Raw genomic sequence first — 14564 nt, forward strand, 5'->3', positions numbered from 1 at the left:
AGAGTGATGTGGTGGGGGTGTTGTGCAAGGCCAACAAGCATAAACAGAACATCACTCAGTCCCTGTGTATGGGTGGGTGTGTACATGTTGGCATTAGCTATAACATGATTGACATGTTAGAGCAGGGGCTGCAGCAGACCATAAGCTATTAGAGAGAAGGCGACTGTCACATCACTCACCTGTTTAGAGGTCAGTTTAGTGGGCTAAGTATGTGATGATCTGCAGTATATACTGTATAGTGTCAGCCTAGCATTTGCACAAACCAAGAGGGCTTTCACAGTTGTTTTGACATTGAAATAAGGTGCACGCACAGAGAGCGACAGAGGCAAGGCGAGGCAAATGTATTTATACAGCACACTTCAGACACAAGGCCATTCAAAGTGCTTCACAGGGGCAAGATTAAAATACAATCAAGTATAGAATACACATTAGAAAAGCGAATGAGAAATAAAACATTTTAATAAAGGTTAAAAGGGAAACCCGAAAAGTCTTCAGAATTGATTTAAAGGAGCTGAGAGTTGCAGCAGACTTCAAGTTTTCTGGGAGTTTGTTCCAGATATTTGGTGCTTAGAAACTGAAAGTTGCAGAGGGGTTTATGCGCCTACAATGGCGGAGCAGGAAAAAATACTTCCCAATGTCTGTATTGATGGTTTTTATCTTGTTTTATCACACTAACAGATCTGAGATGATGCTAGATAACTTGCTGCTTGAGGACCGCAGTGCATTAATGTGGTGACGTAGGGACGAGGGAGGGGACTGTTATCTGCAGTCACTGACAGGAGGTTAGCTAAAAGAACCAGTTCGCTCACAGCACCTTTTAATAACTGAGGTTTTCTTCACCTTGCTTTGATGTTTGGTTACACTTTTTTGAGAGGCAAATGATGAAATTATGTTCTACAGAATGACTTGAGCAACTATGTACTTGCTACCAAAGAAGACGGTACACGAAGACAAAAGCTATTATTTGTTTTAACATAATAGTTATATGAATAATAATTATATTATTATAAAAATCAGTGAATATGTTACCTTAACGGTAACATATTGGAGATATGTATTAGTTCCATTATTATTATTAGAATCAGTATTCAGTATTATGGATAACTGAATTTCTCATTGTGTTTCTATGTTCAAAAGGCACACAAACAATGATCACTGTAATGGGGGTCAAAAGTCCCCAATTACTACTCTGGCTTATTCCCATGTCTGCATGTAACTGTGCTCATATGGTCTGTTTACCAGCCCCCCCCCCCCCCACCCCCACCCCCACCTCACGGCCAGTACACACACTGCACTTGGACACACATGCAGACGGACACACGTGCAGCAGAGGCACACACATGGCTAATGGGTTTTATCTCAAATTGCTCCGAGCCATTTGGAAAAATGAAAAACCAATACCTTGTTAAATCGATTGTGAGGCCCACCGTCAAGTGTGCTTTCATGGATGCAGGTGCATGTTGGCGTTTCTTTTTCCAGTAAAAGGTGGATCCTTCTTTCACATACTGCCTATATTTATTTATTTTTTGTTATATTGGTGCTTCACATTGGATTAGATTATTTTCTTCTTATGAGGACCTGAAGCCACTTTGTTTTCTTTGTGCTGCTATAAGAGCACCTGATCTCTCTCCATGTGGAAATATGTTCTCCATTACTCTTGTCAGTGCAGAGCTAAATTGCAGTGGAGCCAAGCAGATTCACTCCCCCTACATTTAACTCCCAACTATAAAGTGAGATGACTTGCAGTGCTCGGCCTCACATCAATTTCCACAATTGGAGAGATTAGCTTGTGTATTCTCTTTATAACAATACATGCTTCACTTAGCCATATGATGATCTGGTATATGATTTGTAGCTATTAATACACACTGTATGTGTGCATTCTCTGCTTATACTGCAGCCCGCACACACCAACTTGTATGGTGCTGCATGAGATCGATAATCAGATGTACACATAGCACTTGATGACTTGTTCATTATTCCTATCTCATCTTTCTTCTTGCCCTTTTTCAGATTGTCTGTTTGATTGTATCCCTCCATTGTGTCTCCATGTTTTATCACCACTGGGTCTCCCATTGGCCACCCATCTATTTACATTCATCATCTCTGTCTCCATCTTGGTGCTAATGAGTTCTGGATGTGGTCGGTATGGGGGTCCAAAGCCTTCTGCCTTGCTGCCACCTCTCCAGCTGGGTGCTCCCATGGTGCACCAAATGCCTCCCATGAATATTGAATAAAGCCCAGGACCCCCCCCCCCCCCCCCAGTGCTTCCTGATCAACAAGCCCTACCATTACCTAGCTATTACTCTGCAAGGGGTCTCTCCAGGCTTTGTTAGGATGGATGGACTTTGAATCTGATGTGTTGTGGGTGAAGGTAGTAGAATTAATGGGCATGGGGTGGGTTGAGTATTTGGAGATGTTTTTATACTATCCTTTGCTCTTAACAAAAACTTTCTTCTCAGTTCTATAACTTGCAGAAGTTGCCTCCAATGTACCAAGATAGTTATTAAGTCGTAAATAAGACCTGACACTATAACAGTTGGACTGCATTTGTATGAAATTCGTAGTGGCCTCAGATTGCCCCTTCGAAAATATCTGCCCTATGGGTGAGTGGCATTATTGGAAATGAGTAGAAATGATTTTCATAGAACCTGAGTATTTTGTCTCCTTCGTGTTGCCTTCTTCAGTGATCTGTTGAATTGACTTACTGTTGACTAGCTCTCCTGGTAAGTTTCCCACTGGATGCAACACAGTTGTTAGTGTGGATGATTCACATGTTTTTTTTGGTTGACTTTTGTGTTACCTGCTAATAACGTTTTATTGATACACCAATAATGTTTTCTGCATCACACACACATTGTTTCTATTAAATATCTAACATCTAAACATTTTGAAAATCTGTACTTAAGTTAGTAAGGAAATGTAATTATATCCACAACTTCGGTTTGTCCTTTTTTCCGGGGTTGTTTAGAATACATAACTGAGAAATGTGTAAATGATTTAACAACTTTGGTATAATAAACATGAGAGCCGTGAGCACAGCACTGTGAGTTACCTGATATTTACCTAGCATTACTTTTTTTTGTCCAGCCTCTCCATGATAGCCACTTCATTATTCAAAGGCCAACCACACAATTAGCACCAGCACAACCTTTTGCGAAGCAGTCCCGCTAGGACCAATCAATGCTATAGGATGCGTCAATGTGATTAGACACACTCTGACATCTTCCTCATTCCTTCCCCCAAACTGCTTGTGGTAGAATAGGTTGAAAGGAGTATTGCCTTCAATTAATGCATCATTGATTTCCACTCCCATGCCAAATCAGGCAGGTTTATTGCATAGGATAGGCTACAAACAAATAGACATTTTGCAATGGATGTTTTTGATAAAGGCTTGAACAACTATATCTATCAACAGTCTTCTGCAGCAGTGTTATAACATGGACAGAAAGAAAATCATTTACATCTCACGCACTGACTCGCTACATTTTACTCCTGCAATGAGCACAAACAACCAATTACACAAACTGCAGTTATAGCTTCTATCAAATGGAATGTAAATAATACGCTTAACAGGTGAGGCAAATATTCTAACTAGGCAATAGTCATAATCCTGCTTGGTTACATTACTACACTGTCTCACTACCAGATTCTAACATGCCCCTCGGGCATGTCAGCCCAGGACAGCTCCAGAACCAGCACCCTGGACAGCGGTTGTTACAGTCTTAGGCCTTGTTCACAAAAGAAACGTCACAATGAGCATGGCGTGCGTTTTTTTTTTGATTAGGTGCCCATGTTAGCGGCTGAGAACGTTCACACTGTTGGCTTGTCAGCACTTCACCAGAGGCATGTTCGGTGCGGCACAGCTGCCTGTAAGCCTGCTCTAGAGGGACGCCCGGACGCAATACCTGGCAAAGACATACACATTTTAATCATATGAAACCCCAATAATTTGGTGCTTTTCTCTCTTGATAAGGAATGATGAATGTTTTTTATTTATTTTACATTTTTAGCCCCCTGTAACGACAGGACAGAAGTTTACAATTCTCTCTCTCTCTCTCTCTCTCTCTCTCTCTCTCTCTCTCTCTCTCTCTCTCTCTCTCTCTCTTTCTTTCTCTCTCTCTCTCAAAATGAATGGAGATAGTACAGTGATGGACAGTTCCAGCACCGTGTAATAAATGACGTGTTCAGTGTGAACTGTGACTGACTACGAAAAGGCAGCAAAGCGTTTTATAATCACTTTTAATAGCGACTGTGTATGGAATGTCAGTAATTCACCTCAAGTCTTCACCGAAGGGGTCTGTCAGATAGGCGTATTATGGGAGCCTCTGTGAACTTGCGGTGAGATGAGAGGGAAAAGCTGCCCAGAGCCCATTGCCACACTTTTGATTACTGTCGAACGGAAAGCTGCTGCAGTATGCGTGTTTCAGAGAGACGTCATGTGTGTCAATGGATGGCCACATGTAAAATGTGTCTCTGGTAAACCATCTTTGGGCTGGCCCTCTTTAAAACCCTCTTACATAAGCCGATACTCTCAGATGTGTTATATCATAGAACTATTTTTGGCTTTTCCTTTGAATGAGGGCTGTTCAGAGTTCGATAAAGACCAGCCTTTTCTTTAAATAATACTTTGGAGCTCACTCTCATCTTGACCGTTTCAAAACACTGTTCACACACAAATTGTGCCATAGCTCACTTAGATGGGCCTGTAGATTTGGCCTTGTTTGAGATGTCAGAAAAGCATAGTGATTTTATCTCAGTAAACTTTAGCTGACCTGGATTCAGCAGCAAATATTATATATTATCATACATTATTTTAATACATTTGAATAAAACGGTGCCGAAAGCAAAAACAACTGTTACAAAACAGCAAAACTCAGGGTTGTGCAGTGTTATTCCACAAAGTCTCTTCCCCATGCAGTCGTGAGAGGACTGGTGCAATCAATTTGGTTTGAGAAGATCACTTGCTTACATAAGAGATCCATACAGTCTCTCCCAGTGAGAGGGTAGCAAACAGCCTTAGCTAAACGGAGATTAAGGCAACGCTGGAAAGACCCTGTGAAGCACTCTAAGACTTGTGGGTGATTTTGGATTTAGCAATGGTAGCAAGATAAAGGCCTTTATTTCCTGCTTAATTGATGGCTGTAATCCTTGTGTTGTTTTAAAAAGCCCCTGTCTTGTTGATGTGTGAACACAAACCCCTGTGGGTCTGTGCAGAAAAGGGGTGATTAAGTGGGCCACACCGAGGGTTTCCCCCTGGTTGGGGTGAGTACTTGTAGATCTGGGATCCACTGAAATGGCCTGGCCAGGGTGTAACAAAAGAAAGGCCCCCAATTATGATGATTGATTTTTACTGCTAATATGGAAGGAACATACAGAGGTTAAAACTCTGAAATACTCAAAGGTGGAGTCAGCGATTCTGTAGAACGCTTGTTGTCAAAATCACAGTGGATATCTCTTCATGATCCGCTACCTGTCTGTACTGTGTGTGTGCTGAAAAACAAATCCAGTGTTAATACACAGCCTAGGCTCTGTAAAAAAAAGGGGCATGTTGCTATCTACGGTTGGCCAGAACGAGCCTGTTTGTTTACATATCAGTTTACAGAGCCTAGGTTGTGTATAAACACTACATTTTCTTCAGTGCACACACAGTACGAACAGGTAACGGATCATAAGGTTATATTCACTGATTTTGACAAAAAGTGATTTGCTGATCTCCACCAATTCTTAAATGTTGCCAGACAGAAGGTACTTGAACTCCTCAAGGCCTGAGTAGACGTTTAGGAGATCTACTAGTGTACCTCTTGGTCTCAGTCAGAGTTGTAATATCCGTATGTTGATCGCTATCATGAATCACAAGTTCTGCTTAATCTCTACAAAGTATGTAATTAACCCGGTACTGATTCATGTTGCTCATTATATTACCACGAATAGGGCATTGCAAATAGAGCCAGGGTTTTCAGTGCTACTACTATGCACATTCTACATGTTAAAAAATGTATCTTTGTTGCTACCTTGGACAGCTCCTGTTATGTTTTTTGGCATGCTTTGCTTTAGATAGATCTTGTAAAATCCTATTGTTTTCATAGAACACGTATAAGTTATGGTTCTACAAGTATACTATGATGCTTTCAATGTCGGCTATTTGTCAAGCCATTCAAACTGAAGAGAAAACGTTTAGATCAAATAAAGTGTCAGATCTATTGAGCACATATTGGTTTTTACATTGTATGGAGAGAGAGAGAGAGAGAGAGAGAGAGAGAGAGAGAGAGAGAGAAAGAGAGAGAGAGAGAAATTGTCATTACATGGGGCTAAAAAAAATATATATATATACTGTATGATCATCGGCCGATGATCAAAGGGTTGGAGGTTCGATCCCCGCCCTGCCACCTGTGTCACAGTTGTTGTGTCCTTGGGCAAGACACTTCACCCACCTTGCCTCGTGTGAATGTCGATAGTTAGCCTGCTATCGGTGTATGAATGTGTGTGTGAATGGTAACGTGGGAAAGGAAAACAGGTCTCCCTTGCAAAAGAGTCTTCGGTCTCAATGGGATTTACCTGTATAAATAAAGGTAAAAAAAAAAAAAAAATATATATATATCTTTTTTTTTAAAGAAAAAAGAGCGAGAGAACATGGAAATGACAAATGAAAGATGGGATGGGTGGAAATGAGGACGATTGTGACTGTGGTGGGTGGTGGTGATGAGGTGTCTGTGTGTGTGTTTCAGAGAGTGAAGGTTTTATACCATACATATTTTAGCCAGTGAAATACATTTGAAGAACATTCACATCATGTTTCATGAGCACGTCTGCACTATATACATTTCTCAAAAAAGCTGCTTTCACCAGACTGGTAGAAACTTAAGTCACACACTTTTCCAAATATATCGCATTCAGTGAGGCCTTATGACTGATCATCAGTATATATCATCATATTTAGTTTAATAGCGTGATAATGCTCTGGAAAAAATATTCACTAGTAGCTTGCCTGGTGGTCCCTTTTTGTGTGTGTGTGTGTGTGTCAAAAGGCAACTATTGTGAGGGATGTATTGAGAGTAAATGCTCCGGGCCATACACCTATACATCCTCCTAGACACACACACACACACACACACACACACACACACACACACACACACACACACACACACACACACACACACACACACACAGTATCAAGCCAGCTCAAAAGGTCATACATCAATAGCCACTCGATATTTACAGATCTATTTACAGATACACTTTGAAGGGACTATTTTGCTGTCATCTGAAGTCATTTGAAAGAGTTGATTTGTTCACAACATTAAACTGTTTATGAGTGTGTGCACGTTTTTCATGGTCACATTGCCCATATCAAATGACAGGCTACTGACCAAAGCAAAGGCAGACCTGAGATCTGTCATCTGCTGCATATGTTCAGTGACAGATAATTAATGATGCTACGTGAAACCAGCATAACTTGACAGTGTGTTTGTCCGGATTGTTTTTGACCGTAGTTATATTCAAACAAGGCTCACTGTATTTTTCTCTCTTTTTCTTGTTTGCAGCTGTCCTTTGCAGCAACAACCCCAGTTCTGGCGGACAAGAAAAAGTACCCCAACTTCTTCCGCACCGTGCCGTCAGACAATGCGGTGAACCCAGCAGTGGTGAAGTTCCTGACCTACTACAACTGGAGCCGTGTGGGTACCCTCACACAGGATGTTCAGAGGTTCTCTGAGGTCAGTGTTCTTTGTGTTTCCTTCTTTAAAGAGACTACATGTATGTGTAAACACTTTTTCAAAAGCTAAAGAAACCTGAGGTGGTGTAGTCGTGAGATGCTACAGAGCTACACCCAGGAAAAGGAGAAACACTTTGATGTATCCTGAAGTATTGCAGGTATACGATTTCAAAGAGATCGAAAGGCACTGCAACCTCAGTTATCTCTGCACACCAAAAAAAAACTTCCTCTGGATATGCCTTTATTGTGCATAAATACTGCATTCAGAAAACTTTTACAAGTCAAGAGAGTCTCCAAGATACATTAATATAAAGCTTAAGTATAACTACATTATATTTAAATATAGATCTTAAGTAAATGTAATTGTTTGATAACATGGCTTTGTATCATCAGCTTAACAGTAGACATATTTATGTTCTGAAGCTGAAAAGTAACTTTTTTACTATTATAAAACACTGTTTGTATTCTCAGTCAATGTATGAGATTGTGTTATTTAGAGACAGTAAATTCCACTCATCCTACGGTTCATGGCTAGCATTGGGAGAAGTAATATGTGCAAAAATGAAGAACTTTATCTGCATTGACTCAGCATTTATAGCTAACTCTCTCTTGTGACATTGTTGGCACTGAAACACATTTTAAAGCTAGAGGCACACATTAGTATTCTCAATGAAAAAAAAAACTCTCCTGTATTGTGCTGTGTCCAGCAGCTTTTTACTATCGAATATATAGGAGACGTGTCAATGTAATTCAACCAAATGAATGAAACCATTAACAAAATATTTTAAACTAAAGGGTAAAGGTAATGCAGTATATTTCTGAGGGGTCCATCATATAAGGTGTTACTTTGAGAAATAGAATGAATCTGCTGAGACAGGATGAGTTGAGGTGGATAAAGTATTTTATTAGGATAAAATAACCCATCGCCTGTGTCTGACCAGGCTGGCCATGCCCGGTTAGCCAATTCCATTATCCCAATCTCTCCCTTCAGTCTGTGTGTGTGCCTCTTTTAAAGCGCTTTCTCTTTACCTACTTATTCTTATTGGTAAACTAGGATAGATTGAGCTTTCGTCTATCCACTCACAGATTGACGCGCCCATGCCCAATTCTAATTGGCTGGAAACAGCTATTAACTCACCCTACCAACTATCTTCATGTATGGTGTTATACCTTTAGCTCTGGTCCCTCGGGGCCTACGCAGGACCATAGATTAATGTGCCTGGAACATCATGACGTTTGTATAAACACAACTGTGTGTATTTCCAGACTTAGCCCATAAAAGATGCATTCCTGACTGCAGGAGTATGTGACCCCTCAATGAATTGGGCCTCCAACCTAAACACTCTCAAACTGCACACACACACACACACACACACCGAGGGAGCTTCTCCTGGCTTTCCTTAGTTAATTCTGCATGTAATTAAGCAATCTCCTGATTATCAGTAAGCTTAGAATGTGTCATTATGAAGTACACTACAGTAACATATAGCTAGTTTGTGGAATGGTTGAACACTAAACAAATCCTCCATACAGTACCCTTGACATGCATTTGGCTAACGACTCAAACTCATGGCAACAAATGTGATATCACACAAAGCGACACAGGAACTTTGTGTTTTAAAAAAAAAAACATGCCTGAAGCATGAACTTGAGAAGCATATTGTGAGCACTTGCCTCGAGGCCCTGGTTGAAAACAATCTGCTCAGCAGCTGGGGGGGGAGAGTGTGTATGAAGTCTCACTGCAAATCTCACAGCGCCCAAATCCCTTTATCTCTCCCCTCCTGAAAGCGCCAAGGGGCTTAGGACGCGAGGAAGACGGGGCGGCCCGATTCAATCAACCTGCCACGAGATTGGCCTCTAATCCTGATTTACAAATATGCAAGCATCACGTCCGTACTTTATGATTTGTACAATCCTCTGTCAAGTTTAAAGCGAGACGGATCTTAGCGCCGCATCGGTAAACCACGGTAAAGTGTGGCAAGACAAATGGCAGGTTGATGGCATGCGAAGTAGTAAATGTTGTCTGAATAGAAAAATTATTCACAATAGAATGCATTATGACTCTATTTGTGGCATTCTTATGCAAATGGAACTGTTCCATTGACGGATAATACTGGTTTATTTCAACCTAGTGTCTTTCCCATAATGACTATTGTGGCTCTAGGGATCGTGTTAACTTTGCACTTCTCACCTCCGTTGTAAAGATTCAGGGTAAGTAGCACAGACACAAACCCTTATACCTGGACAAGCTTTGGGAGCCTCCTACAGCTTGGTAAAAAAAAGATGGATTTTCCATTTAATGAGCTGCCATAGGGATTCACTTCTGGGGCAACGTGTCAGCTATAAACCAGGTTTACAGGAGTTTTGTGGAGCCATCCTCTAAAAGAAAAAGATTAAAAGGTGTTCAAAATGAACTAGCTAAAGAAATGTTCATGTCTCTACGAGTTGATTTCCAAATAGGACTGAAATGAATGGCCTGCAGCTGTCTGTGAGATAAGGAACTGCCATATTTGAATTGACAGTGTTTTTTTAGCCTAAAGTCCTTTTCCATGAATTATCATTACATTTTCTAATATTACTAAAATTAAATCTAGTACAAACACAAGTATCACATGATTAAAAGGATTTATGTGCCCTGTCGAGTATTGGATTTGGATTAAGGAACATCCTTAATACGTATTGCACTGTACTTTACATAGCATAACACACACACACACACACACACACACGCACACTCTGTTCATCGATGGTCACTGATGTTTCAATAGGAGTTGAGAATGAGTAGGGTCCAGACATGTTGGCCAGGCTAGTGTGAAGGTGTCCACCCACGTAGGGCGTGCACACATACGCACTGCCGCACGCACACACACACATACATTTATGTGCCCTGTCGAGTATTGGATTTGGATAAGGAACATCCCTAATACAGATTGTACTGTACTTTACATACAGTATGTGCATATAAACATCTGCATAACACACACACACACACTGTTCATCGATGGTCACTGATGTTTCGATAGGTAGGGTTGTGGTTCATTGTAGTGTAGAGATGAGATTGAGCAGAGTCCAGACATGTTGGCCAGGCTAGTGTGAAAGTGTCCACGCATGTAGGGCGCGCACACTCACATGCACGCGCGCGCACACACACACACACACACACACACACACACACACACACACACACACACACACACACACACACACACACACACACACACACACACACACACACACACACACAGACAGACCAACTGCTATCAACAAATTGAAATTTCCCAGACAAACAGGGCTCAACAGGGAATCAGTCAGTCAATCAGTCATTCGGATAAAAAACGGACTGGAAACAGGATTAGCACTCTGTCCTCTGCCTCTCTCAGCTCATGTGTTTAATTACACTATGCCCACTGATACATTTAGCAGAAGCTATTCTCTCAGAATCCACTCTCTTGGTTATTGCTTAGTTATTGTTCTTGTTTGTGCATTTCACCATTTTTATGAAGCCATCAGTTGCTGTTCATTACAACTAAATATTAAATAATGTATTCTTGTGTAAATTCCACTACTGACTCATTCATTTCATTGTACTGTGCATGAAAGAAAGACCATGAGAAGAAGCTATTAGAGATCCTGTGTAACCCTTTGTTACACTGGTTTGGATATGCACATGACTGGTATTAAAGACTGAACTCTGGGACTTTTATGGTGATTGGCACACAGTATGAAAACAGGGACCCATGACTTTTCCACATTTGTAAAGCCCAAAGCAGAAGTCACATGGTCTGTTGCTAAAAATCTATTGGTGGACAAACAAAATACTCTGTAAAAGTTTTGATATTCAAGGCATAGACAAATGGAATTATAAAAAGTGGAGTATCTGGAGTAAATGCACACACACACACACACACACGCACACACCTGCAGTCACAGGTGTCACTGCAAAAGGGTAAATGCGCCCGGAAATGATGTGCTAATTATTTTAGAGGTTACACCTCTAAAAGCAGCACGTTTGTCTCACGGGGTCACACTTGCATCATCTGAATCATCAAAAGCTAGTCATACTCACTTACTCTGCGTCAGGGTACACACTTAAGTCTGTGTCCCTGTTGCCTGAAGGGTATGTGTCAGGACAAAAAATGCTATTTGAAGACATCACTTAAGGCTATCGTATATTTTTTCAGGCATTTTTCACTTTTTTCTCAGTTAATAGAATGAGTGATCGTTTGAGAAACGCCCACACATTTACTGCATCTGCATTTAGTTTGTGATTGTCTATATATATATATGTATCTGTGTTTGCATAGACATTCTCTGCATATATATTTATAGAATCATATTATGTTAATGTAGTTTCTTAACACTGATGCATTGTACATATCTGAGTGCATTTGACATTTGCCATTGTCTGCCGTGTGTGTGTGTGTGTGTGTGTGTGTGTGTGTGTGTGTGTGTGTGTGTGTGTGTGCGTGCACGTGCACATGCACATGCATGCCTGCTTTCCCGGAAGCACAATGGGATTATGTCTCTTCTGTATTTTTGCTGTTGGGGATTCCCAGGCTGTCCCAGACAATGGAGGACGTTTTTGTTACGCAGAAAATATGTCTCTCGGCTCACTTTCCCCCTCCTACTGTCCCACAATCTATCTGCCCCCCCCTCCCCTTCCTTGCATCTACTTCGCTCCATCTAAGGCACTCAGTCCTAAACGACACAGATATATTTGTCCTTTCTCCATTTTAGTGGAGTGAACAGAAAACCAAACCAATAAAACTCCTTTTGACAAGGGATTTCTCATAGACGTAAATGGCTTTGTGCGTCAGCCTTTGAGTTTTCGTATTTGTGTGTGTGTGTTTGTGCATCTCATCAGTATAAGTTGTCTTGTATGTGATTGTGGGTTGTAAATCCTTCCTATGTTGTCCGAACCTGGATTCCCTTTTAGGATTGCAGCAGCCCTGGCCTTTTTAGATCAACGCTTAACAGAACAGGACATTGTAACTAGTCCAGACCGCCATGCCAGTTGTTCCTCAAGAGCAAATCCTGGTTTTATTGATCCACACCCCACTCCCTGTTGTTTCAGCTCAGTGAGCAGTTACATTGGAGTGAATGTTTGTACAGGAGTGAGTGATATACAGAGTGATTGCGAGCTCCCTCCTCCTGGGTACCGGCAGAGGAAGAGGCCATTATGACAGCAGACATTTAGAGACTTGAGGGAAATAAAGTTGATGTTGTTCATATTCATTGATTTTTTTTTAGATGGCAACAATCTTCTTGTTGATTACACATAATAGCTGTAATGACTCAATTAAACAGCACTAGCAATACTAATAGTAGCGATGGTGGTATTAGTGGTTGTGTGGTAGCAGTCATGGATTAATATCGTTGGGGATGCTAACTGCTTGTAACTATGCTCATGCCAATTTGGTGTGCTGAAGCTATTAGTGAAGTGAAAGCCGTCCTGAAATCTATCATCTGGGTTTCAAACGCTAACAGCATAAACATTATATGATTACGATCGCTCTTTCTGCATTATCTACTTCCACGTTATTCCTCCCAGTATTTTTTTTTATTTGTGTCTAAATATGGCTGAATAATGGATGTTGTGCCATTTCTACACATACATATGTACGTAAACTATGTCACATATTGCACATTTATAGACGAATATAGGGCAGACATACTGGGCTTTCATCTGCTAGCTGCTATGCGTTGTGTCTGCCAACTGAGCCTGGCAGGCCCCATTTGAACGTAACACCCTCTTCGATGTCTTAACATGGCCCCTAATGCCAAGATCTCCCAGGCCGGAGGGGGATGTTCGATGACCGCAGGGCAGTGCCGGAGGACATAAGAATAATTTAGCCAAAGAAAAGAGTGAGGAGATGTTGTACTCATGTTCACTGAGGATCTTTCGAACAGCAGACATTTTTAACACACAGGTGTAACATTAATAATGGCTGCATTCTATATAGGTGCTCCCATGCCAGGGCCCTGTTATTGTGCTAACTGGCACACTGACATGCCTTACTAGAATACCCAAATGAACCAGAGCCATCATTAATGTTATTAGTTCCACCTGTTATTTTCCTACTATGACAAGTCAAACTGCCTCTTCTAAAAATGTCATCTTTAAAGAGGGAAGCCGGATGGATGAATCTGTGTGTGTGTGTGTGTGTGTGTGTGTGTGTGTGTGTGCGTGCGTGCGTGTGGGTGTGTTTGAGAGGGGTGAGAGAGTGAGAGGCAGAATGATAAACCACCTTCAGCTCACCATCACAGTGGGGTACCTGCTTCATTCTCCTACTTTTTCTCATCCCATTACCCACCATTCCACCGAGTCAATACATCAATGCAGACGTACAGCTGCTGCAGTATTACATTTACAGAACTGCACACGTGTCTGAATCTTGTCGTGCCTTGGATAACCGGTTGAGATCGTTTAAAACACACAATTGTGCATTCTTGTGTCACATCTAAGTAAAACAAACATTGCAACTCTCAATTGTACGGAGCACATTACATCAAAATTAGGACGTTTTGATGTCTTCGATAACCAATATGTTTCCGCCATTCTCAAATGTTCAGATGCTTGTCTTTCTGTCGTTACCCCATCAAAGTCCAAGATACAACGTGCAAACAGCAGTTCTGAACATTAGATAGCCTGCATGTATCTATCGTAATTGCTGTATACACATTGTATACAAATGTAAGATCTCAAGACTGGAAAAGTAGCTATGTAGTGGTGAAAGCATTCTGGAATAAAAAAGAATCACGAGCAGATATATGGGAAACTGACAGCAGGATTTATATATTTAAAAAATATTTTAACAAAATGATACTCCTTACATTTCAAGATAAT

The 14564-nt window shown here is 41.0% G+C and overlaps 1 protein-coding gene across 1 annotated transcript in view; it reads left to right on the forward strand.

The window, feature by feature from the left end:
* The window catches only part of gabbr2 (gamma-aminobutyric acid (GABA) B receptor, 2), a gene marked incomplete at both ends in the record, with an annotated part of 155777 nt that overhangs the window by 73665 nt on the left and 67548 nt on the right, over positions 1-14564 (forward strand). Inside the window, one exon of the mRNA XM_080045922.1 lies at positions 7548-7718. Coding sequence (XP_079902048.1) covers positions 7548-7718 — 171 coding nt within the window. The remainder of the gene's footprint in view (positions 1-7547; positions 7719-14564) is intronic.

The sequence above is a fragment of the Ammodytes marinus genome (assembly GCF_949987685.1).
Source record: "Ammodytes marinus genome assembly, chromosome: 17".
Lineage (NCBI taxonomy): Eukaryota > Metazoa > Chordata > Actinopteri > Uranoscopiformes > Ammodytidae > Ammodytes > Ammodytes marinus.